At 46.6% G+C, this 23,408-nt stretch overlaps 1 protein-coding gene across 2 annotated transcripts in view; it reads right to left on the bottom strand.

Annotated features, from left to right (window-relative positions):
• NEURL1B (neuralized E3 ubiquitin protein ligase 1B) overlaps positions 1 to 23,408 on the bottom strand; it is a 101,290-nt gene that overhangs the window by 5,812 nt on the left and 72,070 nt on the right. For both annotated transcript variants that reach the window (XM_052772009.1, XM_052772010.1), the window contains exons 2-3: positions 3,732 to 4,292; positions 101 to 808 (exon numbers count right to left, since the gene is read on the bottom strand). In XM_052772009.1, the coding sequence (XP_052627969.1) occupies positions 101 to 808; positions 3,732 to 4,292 (1,269 nt within the window). The remainder of the gene's footprint in view (positions 1 to 100; positions 809 to 3,731; positions 4,293 to 23,408) is intronic.

Genomic DNA, 23,408 nt, shown 5'->3' with positions numbered 1-23,408 from the left:
AAAGGCAATGCTGCAAATGCAAACCTGTAGCTCCCGTTCTGGCCCTGGAAACGTCACCAGCCAGGTGCTCCCCATTATAATTTCTTTCGGCTGCACTTACCCAGTATTTTGAGCTGGTTGATTACACCGTGGATTGTAAAAAACACCCAGAGAGACTGTGAGGTGTCCACGCACATGAGCATTCCTCGGCTTGCTCCATTTACCCCGTGGTGCACCTCTCCATTCGGCAAGACCATGAAACTGAGAATGTCGCCGCTGTTGAGGACTGGGAATGCTCGGTAAACCACCCAGTACTCCTTGCGGTCCAAGAGGAAGTCCGGATCTGCTGGGAGCTCATTTGTCCGTAAAGTACTCGGATCACAAGAAGTGATGCCAAACGAAAGGGCCCCGTAGTACGGCAACCCAAGATGTCCTACTTCCACAAACAGGCTTTCACCGATGTGCAAAGGCCGGTCAGAAAACACCAAAGTCCTATTGCTTTCTTGCCAGTTGGTGCATGCAACCATCCGGTCCTGAGAAAAGGTGATGTCAGGTCCACGGGTGGGGTGGAATCGCAGGTCTGTGTCCAGGAAGGCTGGAACCCCCTGGGCACGCTGCCGTCGGTTTGGGCAACAGGGGATGATGTGGTTGTCTGTTGCAAGTCCTGGTACCCGGCTTAGGTTTAGGTTTGCAATTTTGGCCACCACTTGGTTATTCTCCAGTTCGTTGTTATTGAAGTTGGCTGAATCATGGTTGCTCTGCGGAAGGCAAGTGCTGAGACGGGCAGTGCTGAGACGGGCAGTGGTCATGGTCTCTGCAAACATGCTATCTGTGAGATAAACCCAGTGATAAGGGACATTAGAGTCAAGATACAATTGCCTACTTTTATGGTTACAATTGTTATTATTTCAGCCTACAGATTATCTGAATCCTATTCCTCTGAATGGAAAAACAATGGAAAAATTAGCCAGAGGTCAACCACTAATGAACAGCTAGTGGTGGAGAGTCACATGTGGAGCAGGCAGCAGGCAGAGAAACAGCTGCATCTTGGCACTAGCTGAGGAAAAACAAGTGTTATGAAGTATCCATGTAATCTGGGAGCTCCTTGCACTGCTGAACTGGGAAAAGTTGTAAACCAATGTGGTCCTACAGCTTTCTCAGCAGATGGGTCTAATAGCTTTTCTCTGTAAAAGAAGGAAACATCTCAATATCTTGTTGTCCAAAGGTCTTGTGCAAGCCAAATCCACAACACAGTGATGGGGGAAGGAGCACAAGCATGAATAGATATTCTTTTCACACTCCTTGTCATTGCCTTACAGCTGTGAGGCATCTTGGCACAGGTGTGTCCAAGAGAGGTCTTTTTACAAGAAGATTTCAAGCCTCATATCTCAGGGGTGTTCACACCACTGCAGAGATTTTAAATTGAGAGCTTGTCCCAAAAGCTACTTGCTGCAGGTGTTACAAAGAAGATTTTTACAGTAGAGAGTTATTTTCCCCTTTCACAGCACAGGGATTTCCCTTCCCACAAAGGGAAAGTCAGGATGCTGACTCTTAATTAATTTCCCAGATTTTCACCTCGGCCATGCCAGGCTGGGGGGGGATTTAAAGGTGTGGGGAGGTTTGGGAGTGCCTTCCTTCTAACTCCACCACTGCCCAGGGCAGCTTGGACACTTCACTCTGAAGGTAACGCATTAACCAGCTGAACAAAGTTGAAGCACATGGAAGTTAAGAGTGTGCGTGAAAGAAGCAGACTCCTGGTCTTCCCAAAGATGGAGAGGGGAGAATCATCCCAGCACCAACACTGCCTGCTCCTTGGAGGAGAAAATCACCAGGCTTTTACCAAAGAAGGAAAAACACCCAAATCCATCCAGCAGCTGCAAAGCAGAGGCTGCCTTTGCTCAGAAGCTCACGCAGGAGAGGCCACGGTGTAGGCTGATGGCTGGACCAGCTGCTTCTAGCAAGCACAGGGTATCTGGCAAGAAATGCTCCCACAGAGGAGTAAGACACATCCAAGCTCCATGAGGCTGAAAGATGCATTTTGTTCCTCTGTATTTGAGCTATATTTCACAGCTTTCTCGACTTGCAAATATTTTGGGAGGAAGAGACAGAGAGGCAAACGTCCATTATGACACCACCATACCTGCAGCAAGGAGGCTGGTTACCCTGGTGCCCCAGATGGCTGAGCATCACCCTGATTCCTGGGGCAGTTTGTGGGGCTTGGTACTTTGATTAAAAAAAAAAAATCAGAGTACCGGTGACCTCGGGCCAAGTCTTTCACTCAGCACACTTGGATGCTGCAGGCAGGACTGGGGGGTGGGGAGCAGAAATAAGCTAAATTTTATTTTTCTAACTGTAATCTAATAAGGAGGAAGGACTGCTCTGGTGAAGCAGCTGCACTGACCAATACAGTAAACGCTCCTTCACCTCTGTGATGAGCACCAGAGGCTGGAGTCCGTCGCAATTGCAATTACAGGATAAGCTACTGGTAAGGTTTAATTACACATTTGAGGCAGAGCAGGCAGGGCAAAGTGTTGTTTATGTGTAGCCTTCTCGCCTGTAAAATAATTGGTACCATTCGGCAGAATATGTGATGAAGCTGCCTGCCCGCTGGACTAACCATTTCACAGCTTATCGCTGGTGTCTGCTCAGTGTGAGGATGGAGGCACCATTCCCTCGAGCAAGTGCAGCTTAGTTTGGCTGTTAAAACTGAATCAGCTCCTAGGAGCCTCCAGGAAAGGGCAACACTCTTGTATTTTAAAAGGATTCCCTGTGGTGTAGACCAGTTCAAAACACTCCATCTAACACCGAATTAATTTGAAATTTCAATGCCGTAAAAGAGATGGAAGTCATTCCATGGCAATCGGCTCGGTTTGCTAATGGGAACAAATTCATCCCCTCTTGCAGCCCTCCCCAAGGATGATGCTTGTAAATCAGCCAGGTACCACCTGAATGCAGCAATCTGCTTAGGGGTGAGGGGAGATGTGGCATGCAGTGGCAAGGATCCCGAAGCACACAGGAGCTTATGCTACATTTTCTCATCACTCTTCATTCAGCCGGTGGGCTGCATCCTGTGCTGCTGCCAGTACTTTGCAGACATACAGTGATGCTCATGTGTAAGGAAAGGGTAAGTCGAGTTATGTCTGCAAAAACAGCTTGTTAAACTGCCAGTCTAGGCAGGGACCACGGCCAAAAGTTGGGAGAGGGGCTGGGGAAGGGCACCAGGAAACTCTTGGGGAATGGGTGGTAGTTTTCCAGTGGACTGGCAGTAACTGGTAGCTGGGAAAGAACAGGGGAAGCCAGAACTGGTCACCTTTGTCTCCTCTGTCCCTGGGACCTTGCTGTAAAGCAGCACCATGTTTTTCCACACCATAGCAGCACCATAGCTAGCTCAGAAAAAGCTGGGTAAACTTTACTGTGTAAAGTATTTACTTACGTATTTACTTATGTATTTATTTATTTACTTATGTATTTACTTTACATTAAAGATTTCCATTTATCCCTTCACATGGCTGCTATAACATAGCCTTAAGCCTTTCCATCACTGACATCTCTAAAATATGTTGCCCTCTGGATCCCCACTGCTGGCAAAAGAAAAATGGTTAATTTGAGGTACAAAACCAACAGTAAATTAGTTTTCTTAAGTGTCCCGTAGAAATGATCAACCAGATGGATCATGCGTCTTTTCTACGTGATCATGCCTCTGTGGAAAGAGCAACCAGAAGAGCAAGCCAGAGGCCAAAACACACACTTACCTAGTATTTGCACTTCATGGGTGATTCCATAGACGTCTATGAGTGCCCAGAGAGGACCGGAAACTTTAATACCACAGTGAAACAATATTGGCTCTTCATCATTAATACTGTAGAAGACTCTCCCATGACGGTCAACCCAGAAGGCCAAGATATTGTCTCTCACAGCAAACCTCTCTGGCAAAGCTTTGGCCCAGTATCCGGGTCGGGTCACTAGGTCCGGACAGGCGTACTTTGGTATCTCGTCAGAGCTCATCTGCGATGGGTCGTGAATGGTGAAGCCAAAGCGTAGGGCCCCGCTCCAGCCGTGGTGCACAGCCACCAGCTTCAGCCTGACTTTCTCGTAGAGGTGGATGGGCCGGTTGGTGAAGGTGACCCCGTTGCAGAAACTGTTTCTCCGCGTGGCCTTGCGGGAGTGAGCGTCCAGACGCACGTTCTTGCCTTTGGCTTGGGAGTGGAAACGCGGCGGCTCCGTGATAGTGAGGACTGAGCGTCTCTCATGGCTGCTGTTGGGCAAACTGTAGTAGGGGCGGCTGGAGACGGAGCGGGTCTGGTGGCTTGTGTCTGCAAAAGGAGAAACCAGCGGCTCTGTCAGAAGTGCTTGACCTGAGCCACGTGTTAGCTCAGACCGGGCAACCGCAACCGGCTTGCCACGCGTGCTTTGCATTACTCGCTGGGAACCGCACCATTTAATCTTAAAATGTTGTGCTTGGCCACAACCTGCTCTTTGTCGCACCAATTTGGCCCTCAGCTTTATGCAAATAGAAGGCACATGTGGCTCTTGGGGCAAAGGTTAGGCAGCTGCCCTTCTACACCCTGCAAAGCTGGATGAAAACGAACATCCTTTTGTTCCCATCAGATGCATCCTATTGCACTCGGAAAGGCCTAACACTTGTGACTGGGGCTCCGAGTTTCCTATTTGTAATGCATGTGCTGTTAAATCACCAGCTGGAGGCCAGAGTCACACCATCTCTGAGAAGCATGGCTGTTAAGACCAGAGGTGCTCAAGATGAACGCGGATGTAGGATACTGATTTTTGTGGGACATGCAGCCACTGGCTTCTCTGTCCCTTAATTTTGTAAGGATGAACAGGAGCTTTTGAACAACACAAATAAACCAAGACATTTAGCAGCTGGAGCACTACCTCTGCATCACCAGACTGTTCTTCCAAAACTTTCAACCCAGTCCTTGGTTCAGATATCAGATGCAACTGACACATTAAGGAACATTTCATCCCACAAAGCCTTGCCTTTACACAGAACTTCCCATTTGAGCTCAAAGCACTTCATAAACGATGATTGTTTTCAGCTTCACAGCACCACAGATGGCACAGAAATCCTGCCATCCTCGTTTTACAGATGGGAGAAGGAGAATTTATGGGTGAGATCTTGCAGCATTTAAAGTCAATAGCAATTTTGAGACCAATTTCAAGAAAAGCAGATTTAAGGCCTAAAGTGAAGTTCACACAAGCGTGAAGCAGAAATGAAAAAAGCTCAACTTTTAATCTTAAGCCGTAGCTATAAGTTCCCTGAGGCAGAGACAATCTCTTTTGCATATCCCTGAACATATGGGGTCTTGCTCCAGGACCAGGGCTCCCATGACGACCACCACCACCACCAGCACCACCATGGTGTTACAGGCACTTTGATCTCCCCATTTCCCACCCACTCCACCTCTCCTCCTCTTTGCACCTGGCTTTGTAGATTTTTAAAGCAAAAATGGAAGGCGTCCTGGGTGCTCAAAGTCATCCTGTTAAATATAAAACTGCATCACATGCACACATTTATTTTGAAATATTTTGCCACGTTTGAAGCTTTAGAAGCTCCCTGCCTAGCCCTTCCTTCAAGCTGCTTCCTCCCTGTGTGTAACCCCTGGGTTTGCTTCGTGACAAGGGAAGGATTTTCTGACACTTTTGTCTCTTGGAAAGAAACACCAGAAGATGCTGGGAGCTCAGCTGGGAAAGCTGACAGGAGAGCTGCAGTTGTGACACCTTTTTTTTGCAAGCAAAACCATACCAGGTAGGGCAGTGAGATGCTGGGACTTGCATTCATGTCTGAACTAATAGAGGCTCTAAGCAGCCGCTGCCTTTGTAAATGCAAGAGAAGAGGGGTTGCAGGCAAGATTTGAACACGGGCTTAGCCCTTGAAATCAGGCATCTGCAACAGGAGTCAAACAGCGACAAAGGCAAAAAGCTCCTGTTTGCATCAAGGCAAAAAGCTCCTGTTTGCATCAAGACAAAAAGGGCAATCCTAAATTATGACAGGCAAACACACTGGCTAAATAAAAGGCCTTTTGTATCTCTTCATTCGTACTGCACGTGACAATCGCTGTGCAGCACACGGTAATGGTTAATCCTGTTGTACACTAATGTAAATAAATACCTCCTTGCTCTTACACCGGGGGGGGGGTGCCATTTCAATGCCAGGGCCACAAAGGCAAGGTTCTGGGGGAGACGGGGAGAAGAGAAGCCCCCCCGGGTGTTAAATCCTCTCGGGGTGGTCTCCCTGCCCGGCAGAGCACCTCCGCTCACAGCAGCACTGCGGACCAGGCTTCCCTCTGGGCTCTCCCAGTGCAGGAGGGGGTTCCCTGGGTCTGTGGGGTCAGCCTTGGCCACACTTGCAAGAGGTATGGGTATTTCTCTTGGGAATTCCCAGGAGAAATCTCATTTCTTGCCTCCTGAAGAGCTAAAACGCAGAAGATGGCTGCTCTCAGCACAGACCCACCCGCAGCTCATGTGGGTGCTGCTCCGTGTGTCTGCCTGCAAATATTACCGATAAACGATGCTGCTGCAGAGGAAATACAGTCTGGGGTTTCTTTAGCAGAGAGAGGCATGGTGGCATGAACCCAGCCAGCACGTAGTGCTGGGCGAGTGACCCCGAGCAGCGAGGGGTGAATCCTCTCCTGGCCACGCTTTCCCACACCGGCTCCCCATTTTTCACCCGGATTCACAGAGCCTTTGTGCCGTCCAGCTGGGACGTGGGTCAAGCAAAGCCACCGACGGGTGCTGCCGGGACAGCCTCCGAGGGGCTCCTGCGGGACCCGGCGGGCTCAGTGCTGCTCTTTCACATCTCACCCCGCCTTGCTGGGCAACAGCCTCCCTGTGTAGAGAAGCCCCCATTTTATAAACCATTGGGCTGCATTTTTTCCTAAAATGGTTAAAAACAACTGCCCTGTGAAAGCGAGTGCCCTGGCCTCAGTGTCTCTGTGTTGGCCAGGAGGAAGGAGAGAAGAGAGCTTCTGTTCTCCTCTCCGCTATCACCAAGAATCCCCCGCTTTCCACCCCCTCTGCAGCACCAGCCTTCCTGCCACATCGACCTGCCGGAGAAAAGACACGCGTAAAGACCAAGCGCGGTGGGACGCGATGCCCTCCGGCACGGCTCCCGGGCAGGTACTTCTCACGCTGACTTTTGGAAAGTGCGGAGGACCGAGGCAGGATTGACACTGACAGCCGTGTGACGGACAGAAGAGCAATGACACGGGCACCCACTTCAAATGCAGCTTTGGGTCCACCCTGCCAGAGAGGAACTTGGGGCCAGGGTTTGGCTTTTTTTTTGTTTTGTTTTTTTAAAAACAGGAAAGCATATTGTGGCTAAACAATAGAAAAGTCTCCAGAAGGAAATGAATGGATAATTTATTTATAATGGCGTTCCCCCCTCGCATGAACACCTGCCAGTTGCCACCAGGAATAAAGCCTGACATAACCCAAGGCAGGGGAGGCAGAGCTTTCCCACTGAAACACGCCTGAAGCTGAGCTCAGGCATGTGCTTTACTCATTATGTACTGACGGGGACTAGGCAAGCTCAACAGGATGTTTGTGCCTTTGAATTGCCCTAATTTGTGGCTCGGCTTCCATAGTTTGGATCACATTTCAGTCCCTCTGCTATTTCTCCAAACCCTCCCCTCTCCTGTCTGTGGTTTCCTACCCAAAAGGCCGTCAGGGATAATGACAGCCAAGCTCGTGGCAGAAATGCCACCCTACGCAAGGGTGCCTGATGCCGTGACAGGCAGCTAAGAGCTATGCCAACGCTTTTTTTCAGCTATGAGATTCCTACAACTCTTTCAGCAAGTAATTTCTTCTCTTTATGCCTCACTTCCCTGCCTAAGAGAAAGTAATAGTACTCCTCCACCTCGCAGGAAGCTAAAAGGATTAAAAAAATGTAAGGTTCTCAAATACTTCAATCCCTGAGCCCTGTAAGCAAGTCATCAGGCTGGCTAGATCATCAAAAGGGACATGAACGCACTGGGTCCCCCTCGGTGATGTCTTGAGATCCCATCCAGCATTTTGCTTCTTTTCCTTCCAGAGTTTTCCATTTTTCATCCCTACTCTCACGAACTGCAAACATGATGCTTGCAGCATGAGTCCATCAAACGCACAAGCAGGGCTTCAGCAAATATGAAATAAGCCAGGAAAATGGAAGAAAAAGCTGAACTGAAGGATTAAGAATGGTGTAGGGCTCCTTACTGAAATCTGCAAAAGAAACCCTTCTGGCAAGGCAGCATGTCCATCCACACCCTTACAGTGTCCCATGAGCGGCACTGAAACAGATTTGGGTTATGGGGGCCCATGCTCTCAACTGCAAGTAGCTATTGCACATCTGAAACCTCACCTGCCTTCCAAAAGGCCGGGACATTTATTTCTTAGGTTATGATGACCTTTGGAGAGGTATGTTAACAAACATGCACTTTGCATTTCAAAAAGGTACAGCAGGCAGACCCTGGACAAATTCCACATATTTATCATGGTTCCAGTTCTAAAAATAAACATTTCTTTCACCCATTTGTTCACAGCATCAGGTTTGCTGTGGCACTGTAATCCCACTGACAGCAGCAGACAAAATTTGGAACAAGAGCCCTCTCCAAGCCTGCTGCTCTCTAGGACGCAGGACAGAGGAGGCTGCTTAGCTGGGGAGCTGACCTTAAGCCAGGTCAATGCTGCCTTCACTTGCCCTGACAAGCCAGGCAGGAATAACACCACAGAAAGCCCTAAAATGAGGGAGGAGAGAATAACGTTCAAGGAGACCAGAGCTACAGCAGAGCTATGGCGAGGGCAGCCTGACAGTCGGAGGAGGAGAGCACTGCCTTCCCGATGTGCCACGGGTAAATCCACAGTCTGCACCAAAAGACACTCCCTGGTTCCCACAACCCTTTCCTGAGGGCCCCCTCCAACTAAATCCATGACAAAAGACATGCAGGATCACAAGGTAAGCAAACTACGGGGCAGCCAGGTGCCAAACAGGGATGCATACCGGATAAAGCAAGGATGTCAAGGAAACAAAAATTACTGGGACCACTACCCCGTGGATGAACAGCTCACAGGAGAGAGAGCTCATCAGCATGCAGCTGGAGTGTGGTCTGCCCATGTTGTTCAGAGAAAAGGCTGAAAGGTAGCAGCGGGCAGCCTGAAATCTATCTATTAACGCTTGCTGCACAGGCGAAAGGGAATCCACCTAACGCGCCTGTGTCTTATCTTTATGGCCGCTGCTTTATCTGTAACTTTAGAACTTTTTCCTATTACAGTAGATAGTTAGGTTGCTGCTGCTGCAACAACCCTGTTGAACATTAAACAAGGCATCTGGGGAGAGGGGGCAGGTGGCTTTTGCTTTGAAACAGGAAAATCCCAACAGGTGGGGACAATGAGGTCAAATTTACTGCATGATCGCAAGCTTGTAGGAACAACCCTCACGGACTGAAAGTAAATCACAGTGCGGTCCAGTAAAAGGAAGGTCCTTGCCACGCTCGTCCCACTGCACCTTTACTGCTGGAGACGATGCAGCCGCCCGCCGGCGCGCGGGCTGGAGCCTTGCCGGAGGCTGGGAGAAGCAGGCTGGGCTGTTACTGCAGATAACAAACCTTAACAGTAACACGAAACAGGATTCTGCTCCAACACGATCTTATCTTCTGAGAACAAGAGATAAAAATCTGTTCACATATAAATTTAGTGCACTGCCTAGACATCTATGGTTTTTTTAAATACAGAAGATGTGTTGGGGAGGTCTGCAGGAAGCACTGGTGTTGCCTATTCCATGCTCACCAGTGTGAATTTGTAAAGTTAGGCTACCAAATCCACTATAAGGCTGCTACAAAAAATTGGCCTCATTTCCAAACGTCCTGCTGGCTCAAACACTGGAAAACTCAACAATTAATAAATATCCCCCATTTAAACTCCTGTGGTTTGCAAGACCACACCAGAGCCCTCCTTTGATGTAAAGGTCTCCTTGCCTGGTCCTCTAACCTAAGACAAATTTCCAGGGAGTTAAAAAACCCCACATGGTTCACTTGCAATAGAGTGATACAGAAATGGAGGCGTTAAGGGGAGATTGAAGAGCCTGTAGTGAATTGCAGGAAATGTGACATTTTTGAAGAGACTAATTTGGGAAGGAGGAGAGGAGGAAAGACAGAAGTTGTTTCTTCATTAAAAGAAGGTGTGTTGTGGCACTGAGGTAACTCTCGATGCAAATATCCAATGGACATATAACATTTTTCATTGCAAAACAGTTCAGAAAAATCCCAGGCAGAGAACAGGGATTGACTTTAGCTCACAAAATCAAGTTGCGCCTGTCTCCACGAGGATTTTCAAGCAAGAAAACCCTCTTGCTTCTGTGGCTAATGCTTGAAAACAAACATTTTATGGGGGATTTAAAAAAAAAATGCTAAAATCCATTTTTTCTAGGCAGAGGCTAATGACACATTTATTCTGGTCTTCTAGGCATTCCTCCATGAAAGCAGAGAGGTATTTGCCAACAGCATTAGGCTAAATCCTTTTGTTCTGATCCTTTTTCTCAAACCAGCAAACACGGGCAATTGCAGCAGGACCTTGCAGTATTTTCCAGGCTGCTCCATCCCCTGTCTCCCACCATGTCCTCAGGAAACAAGCTCCTGCATTGCTGCTCCTTTCAAATTAAGCCCTTTCCTTGCAAATACGAACACAAAGTTCAACCACAACATTTAAAAGAACAGTTACCTTGACTGGAAAGCCAACGCCAGGCCTGAGCTCTCCCAGTTAACCGAACATCACATCATGACACCAGTATTGGAGCCAAAAGATGGCAAGTGCAGCTGAAACACCAATGTGTCTCTCCAAGATCCACCAGCTGGCTCGAAGCAGAAAATAAACCATGACAGAAGGCCTGCTCCAAGGATGAAAGTGCTGATAGCAAATCTTCCACGACCTAGAAGCGATCACAGAGCCCCAAAGACTGAGGAGAGCCAGCGCTCTCCCACATCAGGCAGGAATACTCTTCCAAACCACTTCCAGACCCTCTGCTTGACTTTGCTTTTTGGTAGAAAGGAAATCAAACTTGACACAAAGAAAGCCAGTGCATGACACTGATGGTGTGGCATTTTCAGAGCAAAGTGAGGAGTCCTGAGCTAAACTGATAGAGTCTTGTGGATCAGGCTGTAGAAGCAGGGTCTGCTATCAAAAAATGTACTGCTGGGTCTGCAAGTATAGGTAAGTCCATCTACGCTCACCTCTGTCTCCCTGTTCCCCCATCTCTCTCCTGTTGTGCCTCTCACTGTGTGCACGCATGAATTTTGCTGCAAAGTTGGCCCCATCTTTATTACAGGCTTTCAGTTCTCCTGCATATAAATAGCACTAACAATCCACAGAAGCCAGCGATTAAGCATGGAAAAAAAAATCTCCTCTCCCCCGTATTATTAGCGAATCTGGGTCAATGAGTCTGCAACTCTAGTAACAAATTCTTAGACTTAGTTAATGAGAGACAGAGCAAGAGCAAGCAGGAGAAGGATGGAGAAAAGGCAGGGTTCATGCCATAATCCCTGCTTAAGTCTTTTGGTGCAAGTGATGAAAGCAGCTGCATGATAGATGAGGAACTTTGGAAATGGCACAGCTTATTGTAATCCATTATATGGCCTCGACAGCCAAGTCCACTGGCTCGTGTCAGTCAGAAGGCCATGCTCATAAGCCAAAGAGCTTTGAAAGATGTCAGGGATCTGAAAGTCACAAAATATGGGAAGCAAAACGAGATGAAATTTTTGGCTACTTGCTAAAGACAAAAACAAGTCAAAAATAATCAGTCAGCCACTCTTACTATAGCTCTTCTTGGGAATTTTTGGACTATGTTCTCACTGATATGCTGCATATGCAACACATACGATTTCATACACCAGGAGAGCAAACCTGTGCCTCTTACTTGATGTATTATGTTTTTGCAAAATTGTTACCTTCTTTAGAAAGTTAAGCTTAACTTGGGGAGAGCAGAGGGCTGCTCAGCTCACTTTATCTTCCAGTCCTAAACTTAGAGTCCATAGCACAGTTTTGGGAGGTGATCAAAAGCAATGAGAACTAAGCAGTTGATGTCTGTTTAAGCAACTCCACAAATGGATTCTGAGGACTGCTAGGCTGGCAGACTAAGTATTTTCCAAATCTAAACGCTCAGATTGTCAGTCAGTGATTAAAATATGCATATTTGTGATTTATTATTTTCATTGTTTTCTAGAAACAGACAATAAAGTGCACCATAAAGCAGAGAGCACTAAAAGATGTAACACTTCAGGTGAGAAAGAGTGGTCTGGAGGAACGAACTCAGCTGGAGACCCAAAGATGGGAAGAGAGGAGCAGAGATGTGGATGGGCAAAAACCCTCATGTTCTCTGGGGCGGTTGGGTTCTGCTTTGATTTACTAAATTCATATAGAAATGGGGTCCAATTTCCATGGATTTACAATGCTAAACCTTTTTTTTTCATTGGCTGTTACTTTGTGTGGCCCTGAAGCCCACTACCATCTTCTGATGCATCAAGTTTGTTAAATCAAGTGTGTTGTGCTCACTGCAAGTTAAACCCAACTTAGAAGGCCAACATCCAAGGATCCCGTTTCAACAGTGGCTTTGCTGTTATGTCGCAGCCCCTTTTTCCACAGCCTGACTCAAGGAGAGTCCCACAGTACATGTGTCGGGGCACCTTTTTCTCTAATGACTGCTCCTACAATTGTTAGAGGAGAAGAACTTTGTCTTCAGCGGCTTCAGTGCTCTTCAGCACGGCTCAAATATGGATTTTCATGGCATCAAGACAGACAAAGAGATATTCTTAATTTTATAGAATATCATGCCACTGGGGTCTGTCTCAGAGATCCCTTCCCCTTCCTCCCTGCCCCAGGCCAGCAGCATTCACTGCTGCAGCAGAGACCACAGACGCAGCCTAAAAGCAATCCAAGAGACCCCCAAACCCTGCTGTATTACTGAGTGCTGCTGGTCCCTCAAGGCTTGAGGCCACCATGTGGCTCTTGCTTTGAGGCGAGGAGGGACCCCGTTGTTGTGTCTGCAGGAGACCCATCGTATGTTCCTGATTAATCACACTGCACAGAAAAAATCCTAGTTAAAGCATTTTTCACAGATTAAAAAATGAATCTGGGTTTGTCTCCTTGCCCCCAATTCCTCTCCATTCATTAATTCACTTCCAAGACAACTTTTCCCCTACCAACAGTATAAACAGCTCAGAACTGCTTTTCAGAGCAATGCTTTATGTTTAAAAAGCATTGTTCTGAACCGGTGTTTTTCTTTTCCAGTCATGACTGTGATTTGTTGAAGAGTTACAAGAACATGTGAGTGGCATAATCACTGACATTGAAACGGTCCATGCCTTCACCCTCTCCCCTCACCGCCAGAAGAGCACGTAACGACCATTAATGCAAATAGACTCCCTGTCTCCATTGAACCTCGTTTCTTTTGACCAGCTGTACCAAGTAATCTGCACTGGGGATTTATAAATAGTGACCATGTCATTCCAATGTTAATGGCTTTTAATGAAATTGGAGAATGAAATGCGTTCCCTTTTAATATCCTCTGAGCAGCAATTTTATTCCAACCCATGGTTTCAATACAGGGCTCATGGAAAGAGCGCTGGAGCTCGGCACATCCTTCCCACAGCCCATCAATGTGTCGCTTCCAGCACAGACAGGAACAAAAAGAGGGAAAGAATTTTGTTGTCTCCCTGATGCAGGAAACCCACCCATCCCCTACAGACAGGCAGCGTCACAGCACTGCACCAGGGCAGCTTGTGAAACAGGGAGAAAAAAAGATTTGAAAAGTAATAGTGGTAATTTAGCTTCACTTTTGATGCATTGTTCTCTGAAAACACCCTAAAAGCCAGTGTTTACGTTGTCTTCATCCCTCTGAATTCAGACTGTATACAATCTATGCTTACGCCCTTCCCACCTCCAAAAAGCATGTTTGGAGAAAGGCCAGTACATAAGATGTGCTGTCAGAGCCCTCCCCGGGTCTGCGTGTGCACCGTCCCGAACCACGCTACAGCTGAGCTGGACCGCGGGCCGCTCAGGTGGGGTGCGTGATGCTCGAGCCAAGAAGTGTTACAAGCAGAGTGTGTTTTCCACGTTCAGTAAAAATGCAAGAAAACTTTCCTGTAAGCACGGGAATTGTCCAGTGCCAGGACTACAGAGGAAGAAAAGCTGCAGATGAAGGGCGAGATCAGCACTGTGAGCGCAGAGCTACAGGCACAGAAAGAAGAGCCTGGCCATTCATTTCTGCCTTCAACTTTTTCCAAGAAAACATTATGATAAAAGGAACAAACCTGCTATTTTTCTTTGCCTCAAATTTGTTACAGAAGCCTCTTTCGTCTTTATCTCCTCTCTTCGTAGTGGTTCTAAGGGTCTCTTTTTTTTCCCTCCTAATTACAACTTCTCTATACTCAAAGGACAGGAAAGAATTCAGTTTAAAAGAAAAAACAGTGGAGCTATTTCAGTCCAAACAGGGATGGATAACCAGAGAGCCATTAGATTTAACGGTGGCACCCATACAGGGCTTTTGATCTGTCCTAAGGGAGCCGCAAAACCACAGGAAAAGGGAAAAAAAGGCCTCTAGGAAGATGTTCTTTCCAGCAAGCCCTGCTCCCAACATGGTGCAGCGTTTTTAAATGCTGTCCACAGTTCCTTTTATATTTACACACAGTTTAAACAGTGATCTGGCAGAGAGAGGGGAAAATGCTTTGGGAGGAACGCATGGCTGAGGAAGCTAAATAAAGAAGTGCCAGGTCTTCAATCATCCTATATTTTATATATACAAAGGCTGCGATTCCACTAAGCTTTTCCGAAACAATATGTAAAGAATCCAAAACAGGGAAAATGGATGGGAATAACTGGTTATAATTAAATCGGGGGGGGGGGAGGGGGGGGGGCTGGGGAGCACGGCTCTTCCACTCTGCCAGGCAAGCTTCCCTGGAGGCATCGCAAAGCACAAAGGGATTTGTGGTGGTGGGAACTCTAATGGGTTATAGGTAACTGCACAGGAGCTGAGTCCAGCCTGCACTGGGTGGGCTGGTGCCTGAGGCCAACGCTCTCCCAGCAGGGAGATTTTACATAAATTTAATACTGGCCAAAATCTCTTTCCAAGTGATCTGAAGGGCTGGTTACTTCACTCAACTCATGTACAGTCCAACCTGTACAATAATATCACATATTTTGTTGGCTGTTTTAGTTAATGTTCAGACAAATAAGCTGTATCTTTGGAAATAGAGCCAAAAATCTTTAAAAGAAAAAAAAAAAAGAAAGGAAAAAAAAGGAGAGTTCTTTGCTGGTCCGGAAACAGAGGAAAACATTCAACTAAAAAAAGATGCATCCTTTTTTCCTTGGTTGAAATTTTTTTGAATGCATAGTTTTCTGCTAAGCTATGAAGCCAGTCCGAGAGGCAGGTGGTTGTGCAACACTTGGCTGCTGCGTGGCTGAGCTGTGAGATCCTTTTCCATGATATCTACAGGAATTAATAAGAGGAAACAAGAGCCACTTCAAGGCATTAAACTGTCCAAACAAAAGCAAATACAGTCATACCACTACTGGACACACAATGACCTCAGCCCCTTTCTTCATCTCAAATGTCTTCAATTATTTCAACACAAAAAGGATTTGAGCAAGAGGTTTATTTTTAAGCCTCCGTGTCAATCTTCTTAACACCAGTGGGATTTGATGCCAGCACACCTAAGTCAACATCAACATTTTTCTCCCCTTGCTCTCCCTTTGTGGTACCACAGCCAAGAGATAATAAAGGTAGGTGAACCGAAGAAATCTGGAGATGAGAGACAATTCCTTGCATTGTTGAAGATAAATGCCAGCTCTTTTTGCTCCCTCCCCCAGAGGAAGGAATTGCTCCCGAGAGATGGGGTGAATGTGTGAATTATACAGCAAACAAACAGCACTGCAAACTCAACACCGATCACCCGTGGACGCCTGCCTGTCAGGGGAGGTCCAGGCAATATAAAGTACTGGTTTTCATCATGTTTTCCCACCTTTTTAAGGTGGAGCTTGGACCATTGTTCAGCAAAGAACACTTGGTCAATACCTTCAAAACAGTTTACTGCAGAGCTGCAAGCTGTTGTTATTTTTATAGCTGTGTTGTATTTTTTTTGTATTCTTCATAGATCATTTACACTTATAAAACCCCACTGTACGGTCAAACAGCACACTCCTTAATAACTATGGAATTGGAAATTTTAGAAATCCCACATGAAACAATATAAATAGCTGTCTAAAACCTCCCATTTCCACCCAGATGGCTCTTGTTTCAATTAACCGAATCAAACTTCAATTCAGAGTCACTCATTGGCCTTGTTTGGATTTACTTGGAAAAACACACCTATAAATCACGTATGAAATACTGTGGAGAGAAACAATTTGTTTCTCTTTGGGTGGTTCTTCTGGTTTTTTCTTTTTTCTTTTTTTTTTGGTAGAACAAATTTCATTACCAGACAAAAAATACACAATTACATGTTGACAGCTTAGAGCCTCTGGTGGTTCTGGCCACAACAAAACATGGGGCAGTGGCATGACTACATGCTGTCCCTCTGCTTCTTCAAAATAGGTGGCACCGAGTGTCTCCCGTGCTGCGTGTGCCACTCACATCATCTCCCAGGGACTTCTGAGCTGGAAACATGCTGAAAAAGGGATGTCAAATGTATGGAAAGCCTGAGCTCATTAAAACGGATCCACACAGGGGCTTTCCCTTGGTCCCAAATCCACCAGACACTGGGCGTTATGGGTACCACTGTTCACAGAATGCTTTCTCGAAATACCAGATCTGAGCAGTCACTTGAAGAGCTGCAGGAAAGCCCTCTCCTAAGCAACTCATTCATTGCAGCAATCTGCTGCTGGCAGAAGGGGAGAGGCTCGGCTTCCCCAAAACCTCCCTGCATCCCACAGAAAGGTACGTTCCCCCCGAGCAGGCACGCTCCCCGCTGCCCAACCCCTTGTCTGCCAGCACATCGAGGAATTGGCTTCAGATGAAGCCAACTGCACTCAAGATGTCTAAAAATAAGGCTGAAAATCATCTGAATGGCAGTGGCCAATGTCCATGCTGGCACAGCTCTGTCGGCTCAGGTCCACGGAGGACTTCCAGCACCCACGTGCTGTGAGTGCCACAGCAAGGTGTGCATGCACTTTGGTACGTGTCTGAGCTTTTCCTGATGGACAGGCAGACCAGAGCACCCACCACCAAAGACAAACTCACCACCCTTTGCTGGTGAAACCAGCCTGCTGCTTGCAAGAGCTGCTCGTGGCAGATACTAGGAGGGAAAGGGGCCGGGAAGCGGCACAGCTTGTCCTCAGCATCACCCCGGGATGTATACCATACCCCAAATGCCTGCGCCAACCTAGCCCTCCTTACCCCTTCCATGCCCCGTGCTTTTGTGCATGCTGAGATATGCTCAAAACCACTGGTTCCCAATGAGAAAACCCCTTCATTAGCACCACAGCGGGGGTTTTTTCAGACAGAGCCTGGGACATGGGACCAGCAAACCTGCCATCGACAGCCCCAGGGCGGAGCAGGTGCCTGCCTGACCTCAGCAAATTCAGGGATGTTTTCCAGCTCAGCTTCCTACGCACGCAGAGCTCGGCGAGACAGCAGCATGTCCTCCCGTGCCCTTTTAGGTTTTTCTAGGCCGCCCTGGTCGAGTAGGATCAATAGCAGAAGCGTTTCATGCCATTGGTAACCCACTAGGAGCCCTCACCTGCACGCGAGCATTGCCATACGGCCATGTGTCAATGGCACACAAAACCTCTCCCACTGCAATGCTTCCTTTGTTTGGAGAACACAAGATCCTGCAAAACCGCGTCTTATTAGCTTAAGGTGGTGCCTAATAAGGAGGAGCTGCTGGTGGGGCAATATACCAGCAGACCCTCCCCAGAGCAGACCCAGCCAAGCCGTGAACCTCTCCATGCCAGAAAGGCAGCACCGGGAGCCTCCCCTGGCACGGGAACGGTATTCCTCGAGGACTGTACAAGGCATAAGCCTGTGCCTAAAGGCCCTGCCCTTTGCTCCCATCTTTCCCATCTGCTTTGCGTCGATGCCTCATTTCTCACAGCAGTAACTGCTGAATTTGAATTTTTTCTGCAGCTCCCCGCCCTGTGACAGCAGGGCAAGCCCACAGCATTTTGGATGGGGACATTTCTTCCTTCTCTTTGTCAGACCTACATGTCCACATCAGGCAAAGCCCCAGTGCAGCATATGCACCCAGGGTTGCACGGGGCCACCAGAAGGATGGAGAACAGCTGGCATGTCTGCCTCGATCATTCCCCACCACCACAGCCCCAGGGTTGCTCCCCAGCATGGATCCCAGGCAGTGCTGTGTCTACACCCCAAACACCCCCTCTGCCACCAACCATGCCTTGCCTGAACACCTCTTGGGGGAAACGGTCACTTCCCTGGAGAAAGAGCATTTCAGGTCCCAAAACCCACAACCCTCCAAGGCAACAGAGTGGCGAGCTATAAGGCAGCATCACTCCCTTCAGCTACTCTTTCGTTGCCACAGAGAGAGACAAGTCACAACTAGTGCTCCCAGCGCTGCTGTTAGCCCCGGGGAAAAAGATTACGAAAAAGACAGGGAGAGCTTTAGAAGAGCGTTGACTCGGTAGGGCAGAGACCCAAAGTGACGAGCCTGCCGTGATGAATGACAGCTGGAGATGCACAACAGCAACTGCTCCAAAGTGATACCCTGGCTCACTACTGGAATATAGGCACAGAAAGACATAATACAGGAATATAAGCACAGAAATGTCCTCGGCACTGACCTACCTAACATTTCTGCCCATCACTTTTAGTCCATTAGAAAGGAGGAAACAAGGACTGCTCGGTGCAGGGCTGTGTTCAAGATACAAGATGCAGGGAGCAAATCAGGGAGGGAGAAAATATGGTCAAGACCCAGAGGCACACAAGGAAAGCTTCTCCCTCCTTCTGGGACTGTCTCATGAGGTTGTACCGTTAATCTCATCTCAAAGGAAAATCTGAACGACTAGCTAAGGGCTGCTTGACATGGTCTGATGATTGATTCTACTGGCATGCCCATAGATTTCAGTATTTACAGGAGTGCAGTTTTTTTGCATGGCTGTATAAACATTTACTAAATAGGAATGCATACAAAAAGATGGTTTGAAAATAGTTTGTTTTAAAATGAGAAGTGGTTTTGACCTCTCTGGGAGGAATGTACCTCTGCCCTCTGCTTAGAGATGGTCAGCTGAATGCTTGAAGAGGGTGGGAGAAATAGTAAACATGTTCAGGGAGCTGGGAAGCAAATTTTTATTTTTGTTTTGCTTCTAAAACTAGCTTTTAATATTTCTAAGAGCAAGAGGCATTTCAGAAGAAACACGATCCCTCGAAACTCAATTTTGAAAGGGGGCTAATTTTTAATCAAAATAAATTTTAAAGGAGAAAAATGCACATGGGGACAGCATTTCAGGGAGAAAGGGCTTCGCAAAGCATTTTAGTAACTAAGTGTCACAGTGCCCTCATGAAGCAGATGAGCTGGCAGCAGAGCTGTGGGGGGACCCCCACCCTGGCACCCACAGAAGAGAAATAATCTGCGCTGCTATTAGGAAGCACTGGAAACCATCACTTTGCTTGTTTGAGGGAGGAAAGGACTGTTTTAACCAATTCATTATTATGAATATTAAACAAATCAAGTTTTGAAGTTTAGTTCGTAACGACTCCAACTTCCGCTATTGTTCTGCTCGGTAAAATCAGACTCTCCAGACAGCATCTGTCAATCTGATTACTATGTAGTTAAATGAGGGAGAAAAAAAATTGTTCTCTCTCACCTGCAAAAAGCTATCTGTGCCTTGTAATTATTTGCCTTGATAAATTTAATTTACTTGAGTTTTCCCTTCTAGATATGGCTGGTCAAGTTAAACTATAAAGATTATTCATAGAAAAGCAACCACAGTTGGTTACTAGGATACAAAAAATCACTTAGTACGTTCCTCCAATGAATAATCCCAGCAGAACACACACAAATTCAATAAATTATGAATTTCTCTTTCTCTCTTACATAAACATTGGGGTTGCAGAGGCATTTCCTGGAACCCTTTAAAATAAATTAATATCTTAATTACTATGCAATAGCAAAACAAACAGAGGGGATAGCCAAGCCTTGCAGGTGAGCTGCATCCTTTGTCTAGACATGAAAGTTATTTTGGAACAAGGCAGGGTGCAAACGGATAGCAGATTCATTATTGCCAGTATCTATGTGCAGACACTGGTATTTGGCATGCTCACATGCCTGTTCAAAGCGGATAATGTAAGCAGTAGAGTAAGCTAATTTGGAAGAAGGCATTCTTATTTCAGAAAAAAATATCTCTTCCTGCACAATTCCATGTATACAAAAGGTCTTACATAAAAGCACTTGTTGCCAGATCTCTGAACCTACAAGGTGAAGCGAGAGATAAGTTTTCCTACATTGGGTGGCAGCTGCCAAGCCAGTCCATACGAGGCCAGCATCCACAGCGCAGCACAACTGATGCTACTGATGGGGAAAACAAACTGCAATCAGACTAAGTCTGCCCCAAGCCACTCAGACATTTTTGGAAACAACACCCAGACTCAGCAGATTGATTTTGGATACTTAACAGCATTTGGTCTTTCTTTTTTTTGTGCGTGTGTGTGGTTGTATCTTGCTCTGTCTTTTCCTAGCCCTCATGATATCCCCTAATAACAGCAATCCCCAGGCATGACTCAGTACAGACTGCTGTTCAAGGCTGTGGTATTTAAAGACATGCTATAGGGTCTGTTGGCTAAGATCAGTTTTTATAAACTTTAACCAAGATGCATTTCCTTGAAATTCTGACTTGCGAAGCATCTGTCCTTCTCACCCTCTCCCTTTGATCACATCAGCAGCACAAGCAGTGCTGTTCTGCTGCTGGCAAATCACCCAGTAATTGCTATTTAAGACTCACAAATCAGATGCCAGTGTGAAGATCTGCCTCATACTCTTCAGAGGACATCTCCTTTCCAGGAGAGATCAACCAAAATGCCTGGCATACTGAAATATCTGCAAGCCTTCTTCCATGCAAGTGCAGGGAAGCTCCGCTGGCATCAAGCTTTCCCTCCCCTCACACATGGTCTCAATGTTCAACTTTTATTTTTCAGCCCTCTCTGCCAACAAGGCTCTCGTGCAGACCCTGTGCCGTGTCCCCGTGTCCCTGCAGGCTCGTCCCCAGCCCGTCCTGCACAGGACTACGTTCACCAGCCAGCCACCAAGTCCCAAGGGGCACCGTGCTCCAGAGCAAATCCAACACTGATCATCAGATAAAAGTTGAGCCACTTAAACAGTCTTTCCATTGTGTAGTTTGTCCCTATGAACCATCCTATGAAAGTTATCTCTGTTTTATAAGCCAGCACAATGGCCAACGGCCACCGCACAATATATCAGCCAATACTCTTTATCACTAAAAGTGAAGCAACAGCCAGTTAGCAAATTATTTCAGTTTTCATACTTAGAAACCCTTTCACTTTGCAGGACAAAGTAATCAAGAGTTTTTGATGGCGTCCTGTGGAACAGACTGCCAAAGAACAGCCCCTTAAAGAGGTGTTTCTTGGGGGCACACCTCTTTGGCAAGAGCCTGCAGGGATTATCTAGCCCACCTTTACCCTCTGATTAGCTCTACTAATGCCATTCCTAGCTGATGAGTAACAAACTTGTTCTTTAAGACCTCCAGTGATATAGATATTCCAATTTACTGTACCCCACCAAGGTTTTACATCGGTGTTAACCTGCCTGGCTGGCTTCTGGAGAACACGTGCTCAGAGGTCCTGGTCCTGTCTCCTCCCCAAAAAACTGTAATTCACTGCAGCCTCTTAGCTGCTCTTCTTAGCAGCAATTTTGGCCACCATCAGGACACTAGACCAGACCGATCTCAAGCGCCAAGTGTTTTCTGTTACCAAAAAAAAAAGCTCTATCCAACCATGTCAAGTTCAAAATCCCAAGAAATAGCAATTTCCGCTCATTAGGAATTATGCTTTCAACCTCAGCATCACACCAAGGAGATAACTTTTGAACTCCACTCCATAAATTACAAAACATGTTAAGCTGAGAAGCCAGTGCCCCGATGAGACAAAACAGATAACAGGCTGAGAAAAGCTGCTGCCACAGTGCTAGTTATCACTGAGGAAAGAGAGATACTGAATGAAATTATTTCATTTCTGCTGCCAGATGAGATATTCTATCTTTTATCTTTGGCTTGTCAAGGCAGGGCTTGGCAGATTTAACATTTGAGTTATGGAGGAGGGCAAAAATCAAACCACTTTTTTCCCTAGCATTTGGAAACCTGATGGAAAACTTTCACTCAGGGAAATTCTCTCTTGACTGACTGTCTTCCCTGTGTTGCTACATCGGCAATGGAAAACAGAGCTTTGCTTTTATGTGGTCTATTTATTTCTCCCACGTAGCCATAAGACATTATGCCATCAGGAGTGCAATCACAAGAAACCTAGAGTCACAGACAAATAGATGGTTAAAATAGGAGAATTCCTAAAGTACAAAAGTCTCATTGTTATGTAAATATCCACAGTGAAACAATAAAATGGAGAAAACGCTTCTGTTATATGCAACTATCTAGCCAACAACTCTACAAACACAACTCCATCCATTTGACTCCCTTCAAAGCATCAGTAGCTCTCAAAAAAAATCCTAAATGTGATTCCTCCGCTGCAATGAAAAGCTTTGAAATGCAGTTAAATGGTTTTTCTTTAAAGAATCTTCCTGTATAATTCCAGCAGCAAGTGAGAATTTATTTCTTATCTTCTGATTTGGTTTCTTTACACCAGTCCTGTTGGTGTAGAAAGGAAAAAAGACATGCTGGAACAGGGAAAGGGATGGGATCTGATCCTCTCAGTAGGCAATCTCTGAGCTGCTCCACTGCCAGAGGTCTGAAAGAACTGAGAGAGAAAAAACTCCTGGGTGGGAAGCAAGCCCTGCTTACACAAAGCAGAGGAAGATATCTCCCTGGACACAGAGGGAAAAACAAATTAATAAGCAAGAAATCACTTTCCTCTCCCTCACTCCTCCCCAAAGCCTCACTTCAACTGTTCAGACACCAAGAATTTAATGTTCCAGCACTCAATAATTGAGACAACAGGGCATCCAGGTCTGAAGGGAAAAGCTGGCACAGGTACACCGAGATAAAGCTTTCAACCAGACGTGTCGGTGCCAGTGATTCATGCTTTTTAATGTATAGAGGGAAAAAAAATACAGCCGTCATCAATATATGGAACAACCCAGGGTAAACAGCATCTCCTTCCCAACAAGCATATCCTCCCACGGGCACACATCTTATCTAAGGGACCATCGGGAACGGATTGCTCCAGCTAATGCCTCTGGGCAGTCCTGCTGGATTTGCAGCATGCAGTGAGGTGGGATGGGGAGGGAGGTCTTCAGAGAAGTGGTAGGACC

Source organism: Harpia harpyja, chromosome 20 (genome assembly GCF_026419915.1).
Source record: "Harpia harpyja isolate bHarHar1 chromosome 20, bHarHar1 primary haplotype, whole genome shotgun sequence".
Lineage (NCBI taxonomy): Eukaryota > Metazoa > Chordata > Aves > Accipitriformes > Accipitridae > Harpia > Harpia harpyja.
Note: the sequence above shows the minus strand (reverse complement) of the source record. Positions and strands in the feature narration are given on the sequence as shown.